The sequence below is a fragment of the Staurois parvus genome, unplaced genomic scaffold (genome assembly GCF_062004578.1).
Source record: "Staurois parvus isolate SC_StPar_1 unplaced genomic scaffold, SC_StPar_1.0 ptg000248l, whole genome shotgun sequence".
NCBI lineage: Eukaryota > Metazoa > Chordata > Amphibia > Anura > Ranidae > Staurois > Staurois parvus.
The window spans coordinates 2,418,649-2,444,778 of record NW_028318044.1 but is presented as its reverse complement, the minus strand read 5'-3'; the positions used below and the strand labels follow the sequence as shown (position 1 = coordinate 2,444,778).

The following is a 26,130-nucleotide window of genomic DNA, read 5'->3' as shown; positions in this document are numbered from 1 at the left end:
TTTCTAAGAACTATTAACACTTCCCACTAAAACTATTGAGACTTTGCATTCATTCAGAAAATAAAAATATTCTCTGAATGGCGCCCGTGCCAAGCATTTTGGTGATTTCCATCTTCCAGGGGCATCGTCCAGGTATGGTATATACACGGCTCAAAAAAATTAAAAGAACACTTTTTAATCAGAGTATAGCATCAAGTCTATGAAACTCCTGGGATATTGATCTGGTCAGGTAAGTAGCAGAGGGGGCTGTTAATCAGTTTCAGCTGCTTTGGTGTTAATGAAATTACCAACAGATGCATTAGATGGGCAACAATGAGTTGACCCCCAAAACAGGAATGGTTTTACAGGTTGAGGCCACTGACTTTTTTTTACCCTACTCATCTTTTCTGACTGTTTTTCACTAGTTTTGCATTTGGCTAGGGTCAGTGTCACTACTGGTAGCATGAGGCACTACCTGGACCCTACAGAGGTAGCACAGGCAGTCCAACTCCTCCAGGATGGCACCTCAATACATGCCATTGCCAGAAGGTTTACTGTGTCTCCCAGCACAGTCTCAAGAGCATGGAGGAGATTCCAGGAGACAGGCAGTTACTCTAGGAGAGCTGGACAGGGCCGTAGGAGGTCCTTAACCCATCAGCAGGAGGAACAGGATGAGCACTGCCAGAGCCCTACAAAATGACCTCCAGCAGGCCACTGGTGTGAATGTCTCTGACCAAACAATCAGAAACAGACTTCATGAGGGTGGCCTGAGGGCCTGATGTCCTCTAGTGGGCCCTGTGATCACTGCCCGGCACCATAGAGCTTGAATGGCATTTGCCAATGAACACCAGAATTGGTAGGTCCGCCACTGGCACCCTGTGCTTTTGACAGATGAGAGCAGGTTCACCCTGAGCACATGTGACAGACGTGAAGGGGTCTGGAGAAGCCGTGGAGAACATTCTGCTGCCTATACCATCGTTCAGGATGGCTGTTTTGGTGGTGGGTCAGTGATGGTCTGGGGAGGCATATCCATGGAGGGACACACAGACCTCTACAGGTTAGACAATGGCACCCTGACTGCCATTAGGTATTGGGATGAAATCCTTGGACACATTGTCAGACCCTACATTGGTGCAGTGGGTCCTGGGTTCCTCCTGGTGCACGACAATGCCCGGCCTCATATGGCGAGAGTATGCAGGCAGTTCCTGGAGGATGAAGGAATTGATACCATTGAGTGGCCCCCACACTTGCCTGACCTAAATCCACTAGAACAGCTCTGGGATATCATGTTTCGTTCCATCCTATGCCTCCCAGCTTGCACCTCAGACTGTCCAGGAGCTCAGTGATGCCCTGGTCCAGATCTGGGAGGAAATCCCCCAGGACACCATTCGTGTTCTCATTGGGAGCCTCCCCCGACGTTGTCAGGCATGCATACAAGCACGTGGGGGCCATACAAACTACTGAGGACCATTATGAGTTGCTGCAATTATCTTTTAGGCAAAATGGACTCGCCTGCTGCATCATTTTTTCACTTTGATTTTCAGGGTGTCTATGAATTCAGTCCTCTGTAGTTCGATCATTTTCATTTCCATCAAATGATGGGGCATCCTTATGTTCCTAACACATTACGAAGTCCATATCAGTATAGAGATCCAGCAGGAAATTTGTCCCCATTGAGATCTGATGTGTTTTCAAAGTGTTCCTTTCATTTTTGTGAGCAGTGTACTTACCTATCTCCTATCACTGATCCAGCACTGTGCCTGTCTGTAGCAGCACTGCTCCCTCTTCTTGGATTCATAGGAGACACTTAGAGTCAAATCTGTGAGATGAAAGCTGAGCCACGCTGTGTGTGCCTATGGATACACACAGCCTGACTTGGGTGCAAGCCCCCTCAAGCATTGTGCTTGCTATAGGGGCACCTGGAAGAAGAAGGAGGAGGAAGCGCTGGCGGGGGACTGAAAAATAAGAGGTAAGGGACCACTTTGTGCAATATCGTTGCACAGAGCAGGTATTACATCTTTTTTATTTTAGGGAAAAAAAGCCTTTAACTTCACTTTAATGTCCTATCTTCATTTGTCACTGGATTTCTAGATTCAGTTAACTATTGTTGGTTCTTTTTGGTTGTCTTAGTATAACAGGCTGACTCTCAGGGAAAAACAATGAGTACTTTACATTTTTTTTATTGCCAGTGCAAAGTGGTTGTAAACCTCAGACATGAAATATGAACAGAGCATATCCCTCTATAGTGTGCACATGTCTCAATTAGGAGCAATAAGTGTCATTTCTGCTTGCTGTTTCATTCCTCTGCTATCAGCATGAATCACTTTTGACAGATTTTCCTGACACCAAGAGAGAAATGGTGACAGGGCAGGCACATCCTGTGATTGAGAGCTTCAACTCTGTTCCCGTGTGCTGTGTGAAGGGGGGGGGGGGTCCCTTTCCTCCAATCAGCTCCCAGAGCTCTCCTTACTGAGCTCTGCAGTGTGTAATTTTAGCTCTCCGCCCCTTGATTTCCAAAAGCTCAGACAATCTTTGTATATTCCGGACTTGGAAAGGCTGTAGAGAAGAGAATACTGCAGATAAACAGGTACAACCTATGTAGGAGGATTTGTTTAATCTCTGCGTATCACCTGAGGCCAGTCACTTCACTGGGTATATGGAAGGGTTTACAACCACGTTAATGTTGAATAAAAAAATATATTTTAACAATTACAGAGCTGCATTCATGGGGGGCGATTTACTAAAGGCAAACAGACTGTGCACTCCGCAAGTGCAATTGCTGCAGAGTTTAGTAGATGAGGCAAAGCGTCATTTTGCAAAGAATACCCAATCATGTGGAAGCAAAATTAAAAAAAAGCAGCACATGATTGGATGACGGAATTCAGCAGAGCTTCTGCTCATTTACTAAGCTCTGGAACAACTGCACTTTGCAAAGTGCACAGACTATTTGCTTTTAGTAAATCAGCCCCGTGGTGTCTTTTGTATCTACCTAAACCTAAAGTTTAGCTTTATCTGCACATCAAATAAAGACAAAATCTGAGAAACAAAAATAAAATGCAGCTAAGACTTCAAAAGCAACCTCTTTCCTTTTATTCAGACTCCCCTTTGTCCGATTCTCAGATTCTCATTTTTCAGATTTTATTCTCATCTTTTTTTGTAACCTCCTTCCTACTTTAGAAACAGCTTTTGCAACTTTCACATCCTTCTCCTTTTTCATGCTGTTTTTTGTAGCAGCCGACTTCCATTATTTTCAGCCCTCTCTTCTTCTCGGCCTTTGTTCTTTTTTTACACCTCGGAATTTTCTCTTCTAAAGACACCCCTGCTATTTCTCGGGTTACATCGGTCATAGACTGCGGTGTTCCATTTCTGGAAAAGGCCTGAACCAGCTAATGACTACAGGGCCTACATACTAAATAAAAAGCCCTAAATGTAGAATCGTATAACACACTCCAATATGTAAGAGTATAGAAAGAATTCATTCACAGAGTTCATATGAGACAATGAATACATGAAAAAACAACATGAACAAGGTAACAAATACTCATATATATATATATACACACACAGGTGAAACTCAGATCATGAAAACCCCAAATCCACAATCTCAGAAAATGAGAATATTACATGCAGGGGTGGATTGACTATTCGAGCACTCGGGCACTGCCCGAGGGCCCGTGGTCAGTAGAAGGCCCCATGAAATGCCCCTTGTACCTTTTATAGGCTTTTATGGATGTGCTTTGAGTGAGGGCAAGGAAACAGGGGCCCCATGATCCCCTATTGCCTGGGGGCCCTATGCGTTGTCAGTCCGCTCCTGATTACATGCAATCAATAAAACAAGGATTGTACATAGAACAATATCGGACCTCTGAAAAGTAGAAGCATGCATATGTACTCAGTACTTGGTTTGGGCCCCTTTTGCAGCAATTACGGCCTCAATGCGGCGTGGCATGGAAGCTATCAGCCTGTGGCACTGCTGAGGTGTTATGGAAGACCAGGATGCTTCAATAGCGGCCTTCAGCTCTTCTGCATTGTTCGGTCTCATGTCTCTCATCTTTCTCTTGGCAATGCCCCATAGATTCTCTATGGGGTTCAGGTCAGGCGAGTTTGCTGGCCAATCAAGCACAGTAATCCCACGGTCACTGAACCAGGTTTTGGTGCTTTTGGCAGTGTGGGCGGTGCCAAGTCCTGCTGGAAAATGAAGTCAGCATCCCCATAAAGCTCGTCTGCAGAAGGAAGCATGAAGTGCTCCAAAATCTCCTGGTAGACGGCTGCGTTGACCCTGGACTTAATGAAGCACAGTGGACCAACACCAGCAGATGACATGGCTCCCCAAATCAACACAGACTGTGGAAACTTCACACTGGACTTCAAGCATCTTGCAGTGTGTGCCTCTCCATTCTTCCTCCATACTCGGGGTCCTTGGGCCTCTCCATTCTTCCTCCATACTCGGGGTCCTTGGGCCTCTCCATTCTTCCTCCATACTCGGGGTCCTTGGGCCTCTCCGTTCTTCCTCCATACTCGGGGTCCTTGGGCCTCTCCGTTCTTTCTCCATACTCGGGGTCCTTGGGCCTCTCCGTTCTTCCTCCATACTCGGGGTCCTTGGGCCTCTCCGTTCTTCCTCCATACTTGGGGTCCTTGGGCCTCTCCGTTCTTCCTCCATACTCGGGGTCCTTGGGCCTCTCCGTTCTTCCTCCATACTCGGGGTCCTTGGGCCTCTCCGTTCTTCCTCCATACTCGGGGTCCTTGGGCCTCTCCGTTCTTCCTCCATACTCGGGGTCCTTGGGCCTCTCCGTTCTTCCTCCATACTCGGGGTCCTTGTGCCTCTCCGTTCTTCCTCCATACTCGGGGTCCTTGGGCCTCTCCATTCTTCCTCCATACTCGGGGTCCTTGGGCCTCTCCATTCTTCCTCCATACTCGGGGTCCTTGGTTTCCAAATGAGATGCAAAAGTTGCTTATATCAGGAAAGAGGACTTTGGACCACTGAGCAACAGACCAGGTCTGTTTTTCTTTAGCCCAGGTAAGACGCTTCTGATGTTGTTTGTTGTTCAGGAGCGGCTTGACAAGAGGAATACGACATTTGAAGCCCATGTCCAGGATCCGTCTGTGTGTGCTGGCTCTTGATGCACTGACTCCAGCCTCAGTCCACTCCGTGTGAAAGTCCCCAACACTTTTGAATGGCCTTTTCCTGACAATCTTCTCCAGGCTGCGGTCATCCCTGCTGCTTGTGCACCTTTTTCTTCCACACTTTTCCCTTCCACATAACTTTCTATTAATGTGCTTTGATACAGCACTTTGGGAACATCCAACTTCTTCTGCAATTACCTTTTGAGGCTTTCCCTCCTTATGGAGGGTGTCAATGATGGTGTCAGGTCAGCAGTCTTTCCCATGATTGTGATTCCTACTGAACCAGACTGAGAGACCATTTAAAGGCTCAGGAACCCTTTGCAGGTGTTATGGCTTAATTATCTGATTAGAGTGGGACACTTTGAGCCGAGAATATTCCACCTTTTCACAATATTCTCATTTTCTGAGATTGTGGATTTGGGGTTTTCATGAGCTGTAATCCATAATCATCACAATGATGACAAATCACGGCTTGAACTATCTTGCTTTGCATGTAATGAGTCTATCTCATATATTAGTTTCACCTTTTAGGTTGCATTACTGAAATAAATGAACTTTTGCACCATATTCTAATTTTTCGAGTTTCACCTGTATGTATATATATATATACACACACTATATTGCCAAAAGTCCTCCCAATCATGTGATTCAGGTGTTCCAATCCCCTCCATGGACACAGGTGTATACAATCCATCCCCTAGGCATGCAGACTGCTTCTACAAACATTGGTGAAAGAATGGGTCGCTCTCAGGAGCTCAGTGACTCCAAGCGTGGTCCCGTGATAGGTGGCCACCTGTGCAATAAGTCCATCCGTGACATTTCCTGGCTACTAAATATTCCACGCTCAACTGTTAGTGGGATTATAACAAAGTGGAAGCAACTGGGAACAACAGCAACTCAGCCACCAAGTGGTAGGCCACGTCACATGACAGGGCGGGGTCAGCGCATGCTGAAGCGCACAGTGCGCAGAAGTCACCAACTAGTTGAATAATGGTCAAAAGTGATTTTTGTCCGTCTTTGGCTGCTGCAGCATTTATTACATATCTCATTTTACTCTCCTGTCGCTGCCAAATGTCTGGTTGAAAATTGTATTTCCGGCTGCAGTATAGACATCAAAGGAGGTTACCCATTCCCACACTGCCTTGGAAAAGGCTTTGTGTTGTTTTCAATGAATGCAAGATGTTCTGTGATTGGAGGTGGGGAGATTGTGACTTTCATTCACCCCTCCTCTAATCTGTGCACCTTGCATATTTTTCAGTGGATGCAAGGTGTTCTGTAACTGGAAAAAGGGGAGATCATGGCAGTCATCCACCCCTCCTCCAATCACAGCAAGCCTTGCATTTGTTTCAGTAAATGCAAGGTGTTCTGTGTTGGTAGGAGGGAAGATTGTGATGTTCATTGTCACTTCCTCCAATCACAGAGTGCCTTGCATTCTTTTCAGTGAATACAAGGCATTCTGTAATTAGAGGAGGGGACATAGTTGCATTCATCCTCAAATACCAGAGTGCCTTGTGTGCAATGAGTACACAGACAAAAACACATTTTTAGAAGAGTGGAGAAGGGTTAGAACATGCCTTCATTTCCTATATGGGTGTCACGGGTACATTATGTGTAGGAAAATCTTTTCAGTGAATGCAAAGTGTTCTTTGAGTGAGGGAGGAAAGATCATGATGTTCGCTCACCCCTCCTCCAATCACAGAAAGTCTTGCATTTTATTTCTTTCAATAAATGCAGTGCATTTAGGGAGTGCAGATCGGGACATTCACCCACCCCTCCTTCAATCACAGAAAGTCTTGCATTTGTTTTTCAATAAATGCAGTGCATTCTGGGAGTGTAGATCCGGACATTCACCCACCCCTCCTTCAATCACAGAAAGTCTTGTGTTTTTTTTTCAACAAATGCAGTGCATTCTGGGAGTGTAGATCGGGACATTCACCCACCCCTACTCCAATCACAGAGAGCCTTGCATTCTTTTCAATAAATGCAATGCCTTCTCTGATTGAAGGAGGGGACAATGTGATGTTCACCCATCCCTACTCCTAACACTGAAATCCTTGCTTTCCTTACAATAAATGCAATGCAGTCTGTGATTGAAGGATGAGAGATTGTGAAGTCCATACCACCCTCCTCCAATCACAGAGCACCTTGCACTCTTTTCACTGAATGCAAGGCTTCTACAACTGGAACTACATGTCTCTTTGCTGAATGATCAGCGCCATAAGGAGACTGCTGCCTGACTAAGGCCTCATTTACACCCGTTTTGCTCTTTGAAGAGCAATCTGTGTTCAGATTGCTCTTTAGACAGCATTTGAGAAGGGGTGAGCAGGCATTGCATCACCTCCTCACTGCCTGTTTTAACCTCCTAATTGCTGGACTACCGCGCTGCAACTGTGTGTGCTGTCCACCTTTGCGGTGCAGTTGTAGTGTGACCCACTTGAATGGACCATGCTCAGCAGGCAGTAGAGCCCACCGAGCACAACAGGGGGTATGAAAAAATAAAATAACAGCGCAAAACATAGACCTCTACATAAAATCAAAAAAGTGCAAAAAAAATTTTTTGTAAAACAAAATACAATTTAAATGGTGCAGTCCATCAAATTCTTATATAAATAGTGAAATCCATCAAAATGAAACAAAAGTTCAAAAATATTCAAAAATATATGTGCAAAAAAAGAAAAAAAGAGAAAGAAATCTTTTCACATTCTTCTTGTAAAGAAACTTCCACCTTCCACCCGTGAAAACCAATATCAAATGCACTCACCAGATATAGGTGAATAAAACGCCTTTTAGGAATTTTATGGGATCCTACACCCTCTTTCGTATCCACTCTATAGGAATCCTCTCCTCCAACATGGGCAGATATAGGTGAATAAAACGCCTTTTAGGAATTTTATGGGATCCTACACCCTCTTTCGTATCCACTCTATAGGAATCCTCTCCTCCAACATGGGCTCCACCATCCGACCAGGGAGAAAAAAATCTCAAATAGTGTGATATTGTAAGACACCATTTCATATGTGAAATCAAGGATTAAGGCCACTCACATTAATTTCACTTTAAAAAGGCATATTTATTAAGGCAAGCTTCTCTCCAGATGAACAGTAGATGCAAGGTAACCTCTCACAGAATCTCACATCACAGTCCCAGGTTCCACAGTGGAACCTGGGACTGTGATGTGAGATTCTGTGAGAGGTTACCTTGCATCTACTGTTCATCTGGAGAGAAGCTTGCCTTAATAAATATGCCTTTTTAAAGTGAAATTAATGTGAGTGGCCTTAATCCTTGATTTCACATATGAAATGGTGTCTTACAATATCACACTATTTGAGATTTTTTTCTCCCTGGTCGGATGGTGGAGCCCATGTTGGAGGAGAGGATTCCTATAGAGTGGATACGAAAGAGGGTGTAGGATCCCATAAAATTCCTAAAAGGCGTTTTATTCACCTATATCTGCCCATGTTGGAGGAGAGGATTCCTATAGAGTGGATACGAAAGAGGGTGTAGGATCCCATAAAATTCCTAAAAGGCGTTTTATTCACCTATATCTGGTGAGTGCATTTGATATTGGTTTTCACGGGTGGAAGGTGGAAGTTTCTTTACAAGAAGAATGTGAAAAGATTTCTTTCTCTTTTTTTCTTTTTTTGCACATATATTTTTGAATATTTTTGAACTTTTGTTTCATTTTGATGGATTTCACTATTTATATAAGAATTTGATGGACTGCACCATTTAAATTGTATTTTGTTTTACAAAAAATTTTTTTTGCACTTTTTTGATTTTATGTAGAGGTCTATGTTTTGCGCTGTTATTTTATTTTTTCATATATTTGTGTTGTTCACATTGCACAGCAGCAGGATAGTACCTGTAGTAGAGTGTCTCACTAGGCGCAGGAAGATATCTTACAACAGGGGGTATAATTCCTGCCATGTGAACACCCCTGACAACTTATTTTTAGTTTAAATAATGGGACTTACAATGAAAGGGATCCAAGCAGCTGCACCACCCTCTTCCATTCAGTGAATTGTAGGTTGGAGCTTATTAATCAGAACAAACAGAAAAATGTTTACCTGACAATGTAGTAGGCCAAGCCAAACTCTGGCAATGACTGCCACGCCTGAATAAATCTCATCTTGGCTTCTATGAGCGGCATCTGGGAAATATTCTGCTGTGCCTCCAGAATACGAGATACTAACTACGAAACAGAAACAACAAGACCTTAATAAAATAGGAATGAAATTCCATTACAGCTGAAAACAATTTAATTTAGATATATAGGGGCAGCACAGGGGCTAAATGGTTAACACTTCCACCTGGCAGTACTAGGGTTGCTGGTTCAAATCCCTGCCACAGCACCTCCTGCCTGGAGTTTTCATGTTCTCCCTGTGCCTGTGTGGGTTTCCTCCCACACTCCAAAGACATGCTGGTAGATTAATTGTCTCCTGTCTAAATTGTCCCTAGTATGTGTATGAATGTGAGTTAGGGACCTTACATTTTACACCCCTTGGGGGCTAGGGACTGATGTGAATGTACAATATACTGTATATTGACAGCACTATATAAGTACCTGTAATAAATAAATAAATAATTAAATTATAAATAATATTCTAGAGATACCAAATTTAAAGTGGAGTTCCAGCTCAAAAAATATAGTCAGTAGCTACGCCCCTTGAGGGTTAGGGACCGATGTGAATGTACAATATATATGTAAAGCGCTGCGTTGACGACGAAATTGACGGCGCTATATAAGTACCTGAAATATATAAATGCATGAATGGCTTTCATTCATGATGCATGGTTTACTATCATGATGCTGCGATTGACCCACAGCTATCACATGGTATAGGGATCTGTGATTAGCCCAGGTACCATGTGATAGCCGTGGGCCAATCACAGCATCACAATGGTAAGCAAGCTGTCATGAATGGCTTTCGGTACCTGAAATAAATAAAATAAATACCCCCCCTCCCAAAAAAAAACAAAAAAAAACAGCACAGCCTGCCTGGAGTTTGCAAGTTCTCCCTGTGCCTGCGTGGGTTTCCTCAGGGTACTCCGGTTTCCTCCCACACTCCAAAGACATGCTGGTAGGTTAATTGGCTCCTGTCTAAATTGTCCCTAGTATGTGTATGTATGAATGTGAGTTAGGGACCTTAGATTGTACACCCCTTGAGGGTTAGGGACTGATGTGAATGTTCAATATATATGTAAAGACCTGTGTAAAAAAATAACCCCCCATCAAAAAAAAACATGCAGACTCCATGGGCCACTTGGTCTTTTTCTGCCGTCGCTTTTCTATGTTTCTGTGTTTCATTTACTTTCCATATATAAGTACCTGAAATAAATAAATATATTCCTATATAGCTTTTCGTACACAAAATGTCTTTGCAAACCCAGGTATTACTTTGTAAAAGTAGCAGTGACATCAGGGCTGTGCTTTACATGGCCTGTGCAGAGAGCAGAGCTGTGGGAGGTGCCCAAGAAGCTCCACCCATTACAGGCTGCCTGCAGAAAACTACAGGAGGGGGCGGAGACAAGACCAGTCACTCTGCACAAGGAGAGGGAGCATGGTTTCACACTGGATTACTGCACTGATCTGGAAGAAATACAAAAAGCTCACCAAGACTCTAGAAGAATAGATGACCAATGGATTTAAACAATATTTGCTTCTACCGGAGTTCTGCTTTACATATTTGTAACCAGGGGCGGACTGACAACTCATGGGGCCCCCGGGCAATAGGGGATCATGGGGCCCCTGTGTCCTTGCCCAAACTCAAAAAAGCCTATGAAAAAGGTACCAGGGGCATCTCATGGGGCCCCCTACTGACCCCGGGCCCTCAGGCAGTGATAACTGATGTAATAACAATAGTAGCAATGCCAATCTGGAAGTCTGGCCTTCTCTCTGTGATTCACAAACCACCACAAATTCAGAAAACGACAAGCTGATGCCTCATTTATCGCTCGTTCACGCTATGTCTTGTATTTATAAAACATTTGCAGAGCTATTCGTCCTGTGAAACTGCATGTACATTTGTTCTGTGAAAATGAGGGCAAAAACGAATGGTATTAGGACATTCGCTCTCCAGGTCGAATGGTATGCTTCATATAAAATAGAATTAATCAGAAAAATACCGCCTTATGGTCACTAGATGGAGCTGCGGCTGTCACTCAAATCCTGTGAGGAGGGAATGGGGGGAGAGGGCCGAGCTGCTCTGTGTGTGACTGTGGATGCAAACAGCCCGGGTCAGGAGTGTGCTCGCATGAGTGCACCGTGCTTGCTATGGGGGCACCAGGATCAGGGGCGGACTGACCATTTGGGAACTTGGGCACTGCCCGAGGGCCCAGGGTCAGTAGGGGGCCCCATGAGATGCCCCTGGTACCTTTGATAGGATTTTTTAGGTGTGGTTTGAATGTGGGCGAGGACACGGGGGCCCCATGATCCCCTATTGCCTGGGGGCCCCATGAGTTGTCAGTCCACCCCTGACCAGGAATACTGTCATTGCTCCGGTGTTAGCAAAACAAACATAATACACATATAGGCAGGTTCTAACAAGACAATAGTAACTGATGGAGCTGATGATTGTAAGAAATAATTACTTTTTTACTATGATTAGCAGCTCCATCCAGGGGTGTATTTACCACAAGGCAAACAAGGCATTTGCCTAGGGCGGCATTTTTCGGGGGGGGGCAGCAATGCCCCTTGGAAGAAGGGACGGAAGAAGGGACACATGTGGCATGGGAACTTGATGGGTTCCGAGAGATGCTGTGGGTTTCATGATGGTGTATGCACAGCCCAACTCTCGTTCCTGGGGATGTCCGGAGCTGAGAAGGTGAATGTCTTTCTCTCACCATGGGGGATGGTGGCTGGTGTATGGGGGGCAGTGGTAGTGGAAGGCTTGAGTGGAGGGCAGGGGTGTTCTTGTTCAATGTCAGGCTCTTTCTGCGGGGGGAGGGGTCTAGGGCAACACAAAACCTAAATACACCACTGGCTCCATCTATGTGTGATGATTGGCTTTGTGCCTTTCACCTATGATACTTACATAGTCTGGCTGAAAAAAAGACAAGTCCATCTAGTTCAACCATTATTATTATTATACAGGATTTATATATTATTATTATACAGGATTTATATATTATTATTATACAGGATTTATATATTATTATACATGATTTATATATTATTATACAGGATTTATAGATTATTATTATTATACAGGATTTATATATTATTATTATACAGGATTTATAGATTATTATTATTATACAGGATTTATAGATTATTATTATTATTATACAGGATTTATAGATTATTATTATACAGGATTTATATAGCGCCAACAGTTTGCTCAGCACTTTACAATATAAGGGGAGACAATACAGCAACAGTACAGTTCAATTCCTAGATTGTAAGCTCCCAGGATCAGGCCCTCCTATCCCTCTTGTATTGAACTGTATTGTTGCTGTATTGTCTCCCCTTATATTGTAAAGCGCTGAGCAAACTGTTGGCGCCATATAAATCCTGTATAATAATAATAATAATAATAATAATATATAAATCCTGTATAATAATAATAATATATAAATCCTGTATAATAATAATAATAATAATAATAATATATAAATCCTGTATAATAATAATAATATATAAATCCTGTATAATAATAATAATATATAAATCCTGTATAATAATAATAATAATAATAATAATATATAAATCCTGTATAATAATAATAATATATAAATCCTGTATAATAATAATAATAATAATAATATATAAATCCTGTATAATAATAATATATAAATCCTGTATAATAATAATACAAGAGGGATAGGAGGGCCCTGCTCCTTGGAGCTTACAATCTAGGAGGGAGGGGCTAGTGGTACAAAAGGTAGTAACTGTGGGGGATGGAGTGGTAGGAGGAGTAGAAGATTCCATTATTAGATGAGGGCAGGATAGGCTTCCCTGAAGAGATAGGTTTTCAGAGATCGCCTAAAAGTGAGCAGAGTGGGCGATAGTCTGATAAATTGGGGTAGAGAGTTCCAGAGGATGGGGGAAGCTCACTAAAAAAGAAAGTTATAATCCTACATCCACAGTTGATCCAGAGGAAGGCAAAAAAAACCCCAGCAAAGCACGATCCAAATTACTCCTGCAGGGGAAAAAATTCCTTCCTGATCCCCCGAGAGGCAATTGGATATTCCCTGGATCAACTTTACCTATAAATGTTATATCCAGTTATATTCTGTGTATCTAAGAAACAATCCAGGACTTTTTTAAAGCAATCCACTGAGCTGGCCAGAACTAACTCTTGGGGGAGTCTATTCCACATTTTCACAGCTCTCACTGTGAAGAAACCTTTCCGTGTTTGGAGATTACATTTCTTTTCCTCCAGAGGTTGTCTCTGTTGTCTCATGTTACTAATCCCGAAACAGTACAATCAGTCTGTATATGCAGTAAAGCAGGCTTGTTATACTCACTGTGGCTGGCCGGCAAATGACATCATCCTGCGTATATGTGCGAGAGAGTCCATCATTCCGGTACAGCTGGAGTGCGTTAGGAATGCCTGAGTTGCGCATGTGCAGCTAAGTGTGCGTGCAATGGAATACTGCAAGAAGGCAGGTAAATGTCCTAATTGCAATAAAAAACCCCTCTCTGCTCATTTTTTTCCCTGTCAAGATTAGTTCCAGTTTGAGTGGAGTTATTATTATTATTATACAGGATTTATATATTATTATTATACAGGATTTATATACATTATTATTATACAGGATTTATATATTATTATTATTATTATTATTATTATTATTATTATTATTATACAGGATTTATATATTATTATTATTATTATTATACAGGATTATATATTATTATTATAATACAGGATTTATATATTATTATTATTATACAGGATTTATATATTATTATTATACAGGATTATATATTATTATTATTATACAGGATTTATATATTATTATTATACAGGATTATATATTATTATTATAATACAGGATTTATATATTATTATTATTATACAGGATTTATATATTATTATTATAATACAGGATATATATATTATTATTATTATACAGGATTTATATATTATTATTATTATTATACAGGAATTATATATTATTATTATTATACAGGAATTATATATTATTATTATTATTATTATTATACAGGATTTATATATTATTATTATTATTATTATACAGCATTTATATATTATTATTATTATACAGGATTTATATATTATTATTATTATTATTATACAGGATTTATATATTATTATTATTATACAGGATTTATACACCCCTTGAGGGTTAGGGACTGATGTGAATGTACAATATATATTGATGGTGCTATATAAGTACCTGAAATGAATGAATGAATGAATGAATATAGCGCCAACAGTTTGCTCAGCACTTTAAAATATAACGGGAGACAATACAGTTCAATACAAGAGGGTTAGGAGGGCCCTGCTCCTGGGAGCTTACAAGCTAAGAGTTGCACATTACGCAAGAGATATCAGAGACACATGTAACAGGAATGGTGGCAACCTAACACCCACAGCTGATGTGAGTCTCTTCTGCTAGTTTACGCAAGAGAGACGATGTCCTAGTAGCTTATAGGATGACATCATTTGACCCATCATGATGACCCCTGAAACGCGTTGGATATTTCGCAAATGATACCCTTGACTTTTAAAGGAATAAAGCAATATCTAGACCTCTTAACAGTGGTGTGGCGCTTCCATTTTAACTCTTCTTACAATACATTACAAGCCAGGGAGACTGTGGAGATCCTCTGGGGTGTAGAAGACGCCTGCCCAGGAACCAGATCAACCCCTCCCTCCTAGATTGTAAGCTCCCAGGATCAGGCCCTCCTATCCCTCTTGTATTGAACTGTATCGTTGCTGTATTGTCTCCCGTTATATTGTAAAGTGCTGAGCAAACTGTTGGCGCCATATAAATCCTGTATAATAATAATATATAAATCCTGTATAATAATAATAATTCACACCAACATTATTAAGATAGTGCCAGTGGAGTATACCTGCGGGTCCAGTGCTGGCTTTCCACTTTGCTGAAATGATGACATCATTGTCTAGGACTGTAAATGTGACATCACAGCCAAGGCTGCTGTTAGAAACCATGGGGCCCCATACCGCCAACCTGACAGGGCCACCCCCCCAAAAAAAAATCAACAAAGCTTACTATGCTTCAGTTATGAATGAACACTGAGTGATTAGTACCGATCACTCATTGTGTTCATTCAGGAAGGAACTAGTAAACATGACATATTTACTGGTCCACTCCCCCACTCTCCATTCTGAAGGATCCTATTGTGTGCTTGAAGTTGCCTGTGGTAAGGAGAGGAGAGAAACTGGCAGGGGTGGGCACACATGGGGTCCTGGGCAGCAACAGGGGAAACGTATGGTGCACAGGGAGGGTGATGGGTGCAGCAGAAGGGCAATTACTGGAACTAATCCCCTGTATGGCTCTCTCTGCAGCAGCTTAGAGCCAGTGGGAGGGAGAGGAGAAGAAGCCAGCTTTCAGCTGCTGCAGAGAGAGTCATATAGGGGATCAGTTCCAGTAATTACCCCCCAACCATGCCAATCACCCTCCCTGCACACATCCGATTCCCCCAGTTGCCTGGGCCCCGTACAGGAGGACTGGTGGTACCCCCTTACCCACAGCCCTGATCACAGCACTGGGACCCGTGTCAGTGGAGGGGCTCCTAAATGAAGGGGTTGGTGATGAATGCAGCTAGAAAGGGGTCATCACATACTTGTTTGGTTTTGTACTTCTTTACGTATTTCGGTGACACATAACACTCAGGTTTAATGTCCACGTTTTCGATGTTGGAAGGGATTTGCGCTGTTGTGTTGATGTCTTTCATCTTCAGAAATGAGAGGATGTTCTGGACCTCCGATCGGTAGGAACTGTCTGCCATCGTCTTCCCTTTCGCAGCAAGTATACACGCTGCCATCCACTTGGCGTATTGACTTTCCTGGAAGAAACGGGGAATGGCTGGTTATGGTTTGTTAAACCTAAAACTATTTCCTGGTGCCAACATGGCAGCTTACTACCACATTTATTTACCCCCATTATGGTAAGTATGCTGCCATGTGCCATGGATTGGCACCAGGAAAGAAAATGATTGTAAGTGTTTGATACAATTTCCCTACTGATGCCACCTTTGGGTTGAACTGGAACCCCAATTGTAAGCCAGGTCTGCTCATCCAACATCAATACCTGACCTCATAAATGTCCTTTTGGCTGAATGGACTCAGGTTCTTCAAGTCACACTCCAAAATCTTGTAGAAAGCCTTCCTAGAAAAGTGGTGACTGTTATTGCTGCAAAGGGGGCCAACTATAAATGAATGCCCATGGTCTTGGAATGGGATGGCCACCAAGCCCATACAGATATGATGGTTAGGTAGCTGAAAACATTTGACAATACAGCATATATTTAAGACTAGGTTCAAATATTTAAGACTAGGTTCAAGTATTTAAGGCTAGGTTCAAATATTTAAGGCTAGGTTCAAATATTTAAGACTAGGTTCAAATATTTAAGGCTAGGTTCAAATATTTAAGGCTAGGTTCAAATATTTAAGGCTAGGTGAAACTGTTCATTTTGCTGTTTAGCTGATGCGTGGGGGTGCCATTCATTCAATTATTCACACAATTGTTTTCTGTGTGTCGTAGGGGTGACTGAGGTTTCACAGTGGTGTGAATTGGCCCTAAGTGGGAAGATAAAGGAGCATTATTCTACTTACATTGTCACATCTTAAATATATTTCATTCATTCCTTCTGCAAATGGTATGAGCAACTTTATGCCGAACCTTCTCTGCGATACATTGACATCTGGAACAACTTCACAACCTATAATATACAAAAAAGAGTAAAATGTATTTATTGAAAGGAAGATGAATTTGAGCGCAGTTTCCACAAGCAGGGCCGGGACAAGGGGTGGGCAGGAGGGGGGCTGCTCTGGGAGCGTTGGGGATTTGGGGGTTGTGCTAGAAGGGGGGACTCGAATTAGGAGGGTGGATTTGTGTTACGAAAGGGGATAGGGAGGGGGATTTGTGCTATTAAGGGACATGGGGGAGGGGGCGCAGGATTAGCTCTAGGAGAGGGGATTTGGGGGGTTTTGTGCTGGGAGAGGGGGATTTGGAGGGGGAAGAGGATTTATGGTCAGAAGGGAATTTGAGGGATAGAGGCTTTGTGCTAGGAGGGGGGATTTGTACTGGAAGAGGAGGAATTTTTGTCTTGGTTTGCTAAGGGAATTAACACTTAGGGGGTAAGTGTGAAGACTAGTGCTCAGATTTTTTTTTGGAGGGGAGGGAGGGGATTTTTGCTGACATACAACATTCATACATTTTTTTTTGGGGGGGGGGTGGCCATTTGGCATCTTAACCCTGAGCTCTAGGTGGCCTTGTCATCCTCAAACTAAATCTTTCCAAAACTGAGCTCCTAGTTTTCCCCCCAGCCCGCGCCCCCCCCCTCCGATTTCTCCATCAAGACCAACAACACCACCATCAGTCCCTCCCCTCAAGCCAGAGTACTATGTGTCATCCTAGACTCCAATCTGTCCTTCCAGCTCCAGGTCCAATCGCTGACAAACTCATGTAGACTTCACCTCCGCAACATCTCCAAAATACGTCCGTTCCTAACCCCGGAAACCACTAAGCAACTCATTCACTCCCTTATTATATCTCGCCACGACTACTGTAACTCCCTCCTCATCTGCTTACCTCACCGCAGGCTATCCCTGCTTCAGTCTATCTTGAATGCTGCGGCCAGACTCATCCACCTTACTAACCATTCTGTATCTGCCACCCCCCTCTGCCAATGCCTCCACTGGCCTCCACTCAGTGTCCTCCACCACTCTCTGCCAATCCCTCCACTGGCTTCCGATTGCCCAATGGATAAAATTCAAAATGCTAACATTGACGTATAAAGCTGTTCATAATACTGCCCCAAACTACATCACCGATCTGGTATCCAAATACCACCCAAACCGTACTCTCCGCTCCTCACAAGACTTCCTACTCTCTAGTTCCCTGGTCTCCTCCTCCCATGCTCGTCTCCAGGACTTCCCCAGGGTGTCACCCATCCTCTGAAACTCCCTACCCCAATCCATCAGACTATCACCTACTCTCCTCACCTTTAGGCGCACTCTGAAAACCCACCTCTTCAGGGAAGCCTACCCCACCCTCAGCTAATTACTGAACTCCTCCACTCTCCCTACCACTCCATCCCCCACAGCTATTTCCTCCTGTACCACTATCCCCTCCCTCCTAGATTGTAAGCTCCAAGAAGCAGGGCCCTCGAACCCCTCGTGTATTGAATCGTATTGTTACTGTTCTGTCTCGTGTACTGTCTCCCATTATAATGTACAGCGCTGAGCAAACTGTAGGCGCTATATAAATACTGTATAATAATAATTGTCATTGTCATTAATGCCGCAGACAGCTATACTGCTCAGCTGCCAGAAATGGGGGCACTTGTGTGCACATGCAAAAATCCTCTGTGTGTTCACAGATGCAAAGGTCCCAAATAGATAGTAAAGACCGGCGGCACATCTGCACATGCACAGCATTTTGAAAGATGGTGGTGTGGAAGAGGGGGGAAGGAGGAGCTTTGTTCAATGGTTGAGTTAGCTTTAAAGCAGACAATCCCACCATCCCTCTTTAAAAACCACCAATTGCTATTTCAAACAAGTTCACTTACATCTACCAACCCTCCCAATGGGGAGGCTCACCCACCAGGTGCCATTTACAACTGTGCAGCAGAGACAGCAGTCTGAAGACTCGAGGATGCATCAGCCTCTGCCACAAGCAGCGGAGTGCGGCCTTGCTGGTACAACCCAAAGGGGAAGCTTCTTGAGAAGTTAGATGTAGTCCCTACCCTCTCCCTACTCCAGCAGAACCTTTCACTATCACTGTCCCCATCAGACGAGGAACCTGTCCCTACACTAGCCACTTGCATAAAGTGCTCCAAATCCAGGGGTCAGAGTGTTAACCACTTGCCTACCAGGCACTTATACCCCCTTATTTACCAGGCCAATTTTCAGCTTTCACCGCTGTCGCACTTTGATTGACAATTGCGCGGTCATGCAACATTGTACCCATATGAAATTTTGATCATTTTTTTCTCACAAATAGAGCTTTCTTTTGGTGGTAATTAATCGCCGCTGGGCGCTTTACTTTTTGCGCTATAAATAAAAAAAGTGCAAAAAATTTGAAAAAAAAAAAAAGTTTCTTTGTTTCAATTATAAAATTTTCAAACAGGTATTTTTTCTCCTTCACTGATGTGCGTTGATGAGGCAGCACTGATGGGCACTGATAGGCGGCACTGATGGGCACTGAGAGGCAGCACTAAAGGGCACTGATAGGCAGTACTAATGAGGTGGCACGGATAGGCGGCACTGATAGACAGCACTAATTAGGGGTCACGGATAGGCGGCACTAATATGCAGCACTGATAGGCGGCACTGATAGGTGACACTGATGATGGGTACTGATAGACGGCACTGACTGGCATCACTGCTGGGCACTGACTGGCACAACCCCTGGGCACTGACTGGCAGCACTGCTGGGCTGCACTGGTGGGTGGCACTGGTGGGCAGCACTGGTGGGTGGGCAAAGGTGGGTGGCACAGGTGGGTGGCACTGCTGGGCACAGGTAGGTGGCACTTCTGGGCACAGGTGTGTGACACTGCAGAGTGGCACAGGTGGGTGCACTGCTGGGCACAGGTGGGCGGAGCTAGTGGGCGCACTGCTGGGCACAGGTGGGCGGAACTTGCGGGTGGCACTGCTGGGCACCGATCATCAGGGCACTGATCATCAGTGCCCTGATGATCGATGCCGATCCCCGCTCTAACAACTGCCGGTTCTCGGCAGTACTTTCCTCACGATCTGACAGCGTGAGGAAAGTGCAGCCGAGAACCGGCACTTGCATTTCCCTCTGATCAGCGTGTCATTGGACACCGCTGATCACGTGGTAAAAGGCCGCTGTGATTGGCCTTTTACCACATCACGTGATCAACTGTGTCTGTAGGACACAGCGATCACGGAGATCGCCGGGTGCGCGCCCCCTGGGGTGCGCAGGAGAGCGCGTTCTGGGAGGACGTCATATGACGTCCACTCAGAAATGGCCGGCCGCAGTGTAGCCGTCATTCGGCTATCTGCGTTCGGCAACTAGTTAAATAGACTTTGCCTGACCCAAGAAGGCTGCCAGGGTCACATGGGACAAGGGCATCGAATAGAATCACAGCCTGTGTGACTGAGGACGTCAAAGAGAAACCCAATTTTCCTCACCTTTGTGGAGAAAACAGACTGTTTTCGTGTCCCACGATTGCACCACCATCTTTAAAAATAAACGCCATTGGTAGCCGTCTCTTTTTTTGTTCCCTGTTCCAGCCCCCCAATGACATCTGTGCCACATCTTGTGCTGTAGGAGCTCTGATGAGGACAGGAAAAATGCCCTTGCCAGAAATTTCACAAGATCTCATAGTGTATACAGTGAAGAAAATAAGTATTTGATCCCTGCTGATTTTAAATGTTTTCCCACTCACAAAGAAATGATCGGTCTAAAAATCGAATGGTAGGTGTATTGTAACACTGAGAGACAGAATAACAACAGAAATGCATGTCTAACAAAGTATGCACTGATTTGCATGTTCATGAGGGAAATAAGTATTTGATCCCCTATCATTCAGCAGGATTTCTGACTACCAGGTGTCTTTCATACAGGTAACAAGCTGAGATTAGAAGCAGTCTCTTAAAGGGAGTGCTGCTAATCTCATTTTGTTACCTGTATAAAAGACACCTGTCCACAGGAGCAATCAAACAATCAGATTCCAAACTCTCCACCATGGCAAAGACCAAAGACCTGTCCAAGGATGTCAGGGACAAGATTGTAGACCTACACAAGGCTGGACTGGGATACCTGTATAAAAGACAGGTGTCTTTTATACAGATAACAAAATGAGATTAGCAGCACTCCCTTTAAAAGACTTCTTCTAATCTCAGCTTGTTACCTGTATGAAAGACACCTGATAGTCAGAAATCCTCCTGAATGATAGGGGATCAAATCCTTATTTCCCTCATGAACATGCAAATCAGTCATCATTTGTTAGACATGCATTTCTGATTAATTGTTTTGTTGCTATTCTGTCTCTCAGTGTTACAATACACCTACCATTCAATTTTTAGACTGATCATTTCTTTGTGAGTGGGCAAACATTCAAAATCAGCCGGGGATCAAAGACTTTCCTTCACTGTACATGAGATTTCCCTGGTAGGCAATGGTGAAGTAGGTTTCCCAGATCTATGCAGATCAGAAAGGTTGGAGAAAATTCGGAATTCTTTATCTGCATACTTGTTCCAGGTCAATAACTCAAAAAAAACAATAAGGAACGGCTCCCACCAACACGCTGCTTTATGTTGGTAAAAAATGTTTCTTGCACCTGGAAGCTTTGCCCCGAGTTTTGCATTCAAGAGTTGTATTCTAAACTGAATGCTAAATACTTGTACATATGATAGGCTTTACCTTGGAAAATGTGTAGCATGCCTGTCTATACACACAAGAACATGAAATGATGGCTCCTTACTATAAACACTTTGTCCTTTCACACACCTCCCACAAGGACACAACATTCCTTAAATAATCGCCTAAAGTGGTGACTAAGCAGACCTCCACCATCCGTGATGTGTCTACAGGAATCAGCTGAATGCTCCATCAGATAGGTTGTGACACAGTACGCAAACATCTCTGTCCTCCCTTTTAGGTCATTTTGGGAGGACCTGATAACTCGACCTCAGATATGTGACCTGTAGAGGTGCACACGACACCATTTTAACCAATTTCACCAGCTTGCTAAAATTCATTACAAGATACAGTATACTTTAAAGCTGATCTTTATTGCCTACTTACATTGGTCCAGCTTGGTACAATGTAAGTATGAATATCTCATTGAAGAGAAAAAAAAGAAACAACATATAACAGGGACTTTTCAATGGTACCGCTCACGTAACCAAAAATGCATTTTTTTAATATAAAAATTAAATTAATAATGTCATGGACAATTCATATAAAAGACTCCACAATAATAAAAACCCCCTAGGCTCAAATCATGCCAGTTGTTACACAATAAGACCCCCAGTAGACTGTTCATACGTCTACAAAACACTAAGAAATGGGCTGATACTTGAGCCTCAAACCTCAGAGTTTCACTGAACTTCATGTAATGCTCACCCACTGAAGGGCCTGCTGTTTAGGTCCCACAGTTCTTTCCCAATAGGTGTACACTGTCACAGTCACTCTTCTGGCTCAATGGTTAGTCTAGGGGTTTTCTTTTTTTTTTATGTTTTCTTGAAAACTTGAACTTGGATGCTTGCAGTGCAATTGTTTGATATTCCATCAACGTTAAGTAGTTGAGGACACTGATACTTCTCCTAAAGATACTGAGCACAGTCCTTGTAGTAGCAAATAATGGGTTGAGCTATAGCAATGGCACACAGTCACTGGGATCTCTCACACTTGCTAATATCCTTGGATAACTGGATGCCTCCTTCCAATATCTTTCAGACACCTCTCCTGTGAATTCTTCAGACCAAAAGAAGTCCCTCTGTCAGCTCCAGCAGAGTTCAGTAGAATAGGCCCTCCGGCTAGCATAGCTGAGACCTCGATGAGCAGTAGAAAGCACAGCTGGACTGCCCAGAAGGGCAGCAACCCTCCAGACTGGACCAGAACCCCTCTTTTCCAGGCCCCAAACTATTTATGCTCCCTCTCAGCCACCATCTGGGCACTCTCCCCCATGGATTGGCTAGGACTGCATAATATCCAGCTGCTGATTTGACTCTTACAGCTAACAACCTTCCAGAACATTCCAGAAGGCAAAGGGAAGCAGTCAGTTCTGCAACCAGTGAGACTCAGTGCAGACCAAAATAATCAACTTACCGACCTAATATCCAAGTACCACCCAACACGCACACTCCTCTCCTCACAAGACCTCCTTCTCTCTAGTTCCCTGGTCTCCTCCTCCCATATCCGCCTACAGGACTTCTCCAGGGTGTCACCCATCCTCTGGAACTCCCTGCCCCAACCAATCAGATTATCACCTACTCTCCTCTCCTTTAGGCACACCCTGAAAACCCACCTCTTCAGGGAAGCCTACCCTACCCCCTGCTAACTTGCCGACCTCCTCCACTCTTCCTACCACTCCATCCCCCACAGCTATCTCCTCCTGTGCCACCATCCCCTCCCTCCTAGATTGTAAGCTCCAAAGAGCAGGGCCCCCGATCCCCTCATGTTTCCATTATATTGTATTGTTATTGTTCTGTCCCCCATTGTAATGTACAGCGCTGAGCAAATTATTGGCGCTTTATAAATACTGTATAATAATAATAATAACTCAACAAGCAGCTCAACTGATTACAATAGAGCTAATAACTAAATTTAACCTATCTAGAAGGTTGATACATTCACATCAACTTCATCAGGAATAAATCAGAGGTATTGAATTTCTACAGTATTTTTTTTTAGAAAAAGGTTTATGTTCATGAATTATATACAAAGAATAACAGTTGAGTACCTAAACATATCAAACCATTGTGTCAGAGATATTATAACTTGGTGATTTAATACTTTTAAAATCCAACTATTGAGTTATTTTTAGAGTGGTGTGTGAGCAGGACAAAGCAATGTATAGCTACAAAATCCTACATCGTCTGGTGTAGGAGATGAAGCACAGGGTGCAAAAGCCAAGAGACGATGCGGAATCCCTGGAATCCCTCACCCCAGGTGAAGGTTACCTGTGGGGCATAGTGGACATGCATGAGCTAGAATAACTCATCCAAACCCAAGATCCTAACATAGAATCCCCAGAAAAATGTTTATGCAATCTACCTTGAAAAATGGTTTCTGTTTTACATTCCCGCATTCCCAGTTTAGAAATTATTCTAGTTTGAGTTATTTGACGTATTCAAGGTTTGACTTATCTTAGGTCAGGGGTCTTCAAATCTTTTAAGTATGGGGGGACACATTGTAAGGTTTACAAATATATTCACAGTCCGAAAAAAAAAAACAGTTTTATAACTAAATGAAGAAAAATTAAATGAATGAATGAAAATGTTTTACTTGAATCTTTTTTAACCAGCATGATATTGATTTAGAACAACAGAGAAATACGTTACTAAAACATCAGAGCCTCCATCCGTGTCTCCTCTTACACCAGTGTCTCCATCACAGTTCTCCCCAAAATCAAGGTCCCCATCAGAGCCCCCTTTTACACCAGTGTCTCCATTAAAGTTCCCTTTTACACCAGGGTCTCCATTATAGTCCCCCTTACATTAGGGTACCCATCAAAGTCTCCTCTTACAGTTGCAAGAAAAAGTATGTGAACCCCTTGGGATTACGTGGAGTTTTGCATGAATTGGGCATAAAATGTGCTCTGAACCTCATCTAAGTCACAACAACACTGCAGACAAAAGTATCTCCAAAAGCCTTGATGTTCATGTGTCCACGGTAAGACAGACTGTCTACAAATGGAGAAAGTTTAGCACTGTTGCTACTCTCCCTAGGCGTGGTCGTCCTGTAAAAATGACTGCAAGAGCACAGCGCAGAATGCTGCATGAGGTAAAGAAGAATCCCAGAGTGTCAGCTAAAGACCTACAGAAATCTCTGGCACATGCTAACATTTTTGTTGACACATCTACAATAAGGAAAACATTAAACAAGAATGGAGTACATGGGAGGACACCACGGAGGAAGCCATTGCTGTCCAAAAAGAATATTGCAGCACGTTTGAAGTTTGCAAAAGAGCACCTGGATGTTCCACAGCACTACTGGCAAAATATACTGTGGACAGATGAAACCAAGATTGAGTTGTTTGGGAAGAACACACAACACTATGTGTGGAGAAAAAAAGGCACAGCACACCAACATCAAAACCTCATCCCCACTGTAAAACATGGCGGAGGGAGCATCATGGTTTGGGGCTGCTTTGCTGCCTCAGGGCCTGGACGGATTGTTGTCATTGATGGGAAAATGAATTCCAGAGTTTATCAAGACATTTTGCAGGAAAACGTACGACCATCTGTCCGCCAACTGAAGCTCCGCAGAGGATGGGTGATGCAACAGGACAATGACCCAAAGCATACAAATAATTCAACAAAACAATGGCTGCAACAGCACAGAATACGCCTTCTGGAGTGGCCCAGTCAGAGTCCTGACCTCACCCGATTAAAATGCTGTGGCATGACCTTAAGAGAGCGATTCACACCAGACATCCCAAGAATATTGCTACACTGAAACAGTTTTGTGAAGAGGAGTGGTCCAAAATTACTCCAGATCGTTGTGCAGGTCTGATCTGCAACAACAGGAAACGTTTGGTTGAGGTTATTGCTGCCAAAGGAGGGTCAACCAGTTATTAAGTCCAAAGGTTCACATACTTTTTCCTCCCTGCACTGTGAATGTTTACATGTTATGTGCAATTAAACCATGGCAACATCTAACGTTTGTGTAGTATTATGTTCAGCAGACTGTGTTCTTCTATTGTTGTGACTTAGATGACATTCAGAGCACATTTTATGCCCAATTCATGCAAAACTTCACGTAATCCCAAGGGGTTCACATCTGTTTTCTTGCAACTGTACATTAGTGTCCCCATCTAACCTGTGCTGGAGACTGTCGAGAAGAAGTGGAGACCAACTGATCTGAATCCTCATTCTGTGATCTGCCTCTGACCCTAGCTGCAGGCAAGATAAAATATCATAGAGGGGCAGATGTGGCCTGCAGGCCACAGTTCGAAGACCCCTGTTCTAGGTTGTCTTGCATGCCGTCTTGCCTCACAGGTAACCTTCACTTGGGGTGAAGGATTCTGAGGATTCCTCATCGTCTCTTGTTTTTTGCACCCTGAGTTTCTCCTTTCACCCATTTAGGGGGTGGATATACACTGCATTGTCCTGCTCGCACATCACCCTAGAAAGTTTGGGTTCTGGAACACGCGGCTGTTCCAACCCT

At 43.4% G+C, this 26,130-nt stretch overlaps 1 protein-coding gene across 1 annotated transcript in view; it reads right to left on the bottom strand.

Annotated features, from left to right (window-relative positions):
* The window catches only part of FERMT1 (FERM domain containing kindlin 1), a 100,497-nt gene that overhangs the window by 11,558 nt on the left and 62,809 nt on the right, over nucleotides 1-26,130 (bottom strand). The window contains exons 11-13 of the mRNA XM_089680626.1: nucleotides 16,878-16,984; nucleotides 15,887-16,108; nucleotides 9,171-9,295 (exon numbers count right to left, since the gene is read on the bottom strand). Of these exons, the coding sequence (XP_089536752.1) occupies nucleotides 9,171-9,295; nucleotides 15,887-16,108; nucleotides 16,878-16,984 (454 nt within the window). The remainder of the gene's footprint in view (nucleotides 1-9,170; nucleotides 9,296-15,886; nucleotides 16,109-16,877; nucleotides 16,985-26,130) is intronic.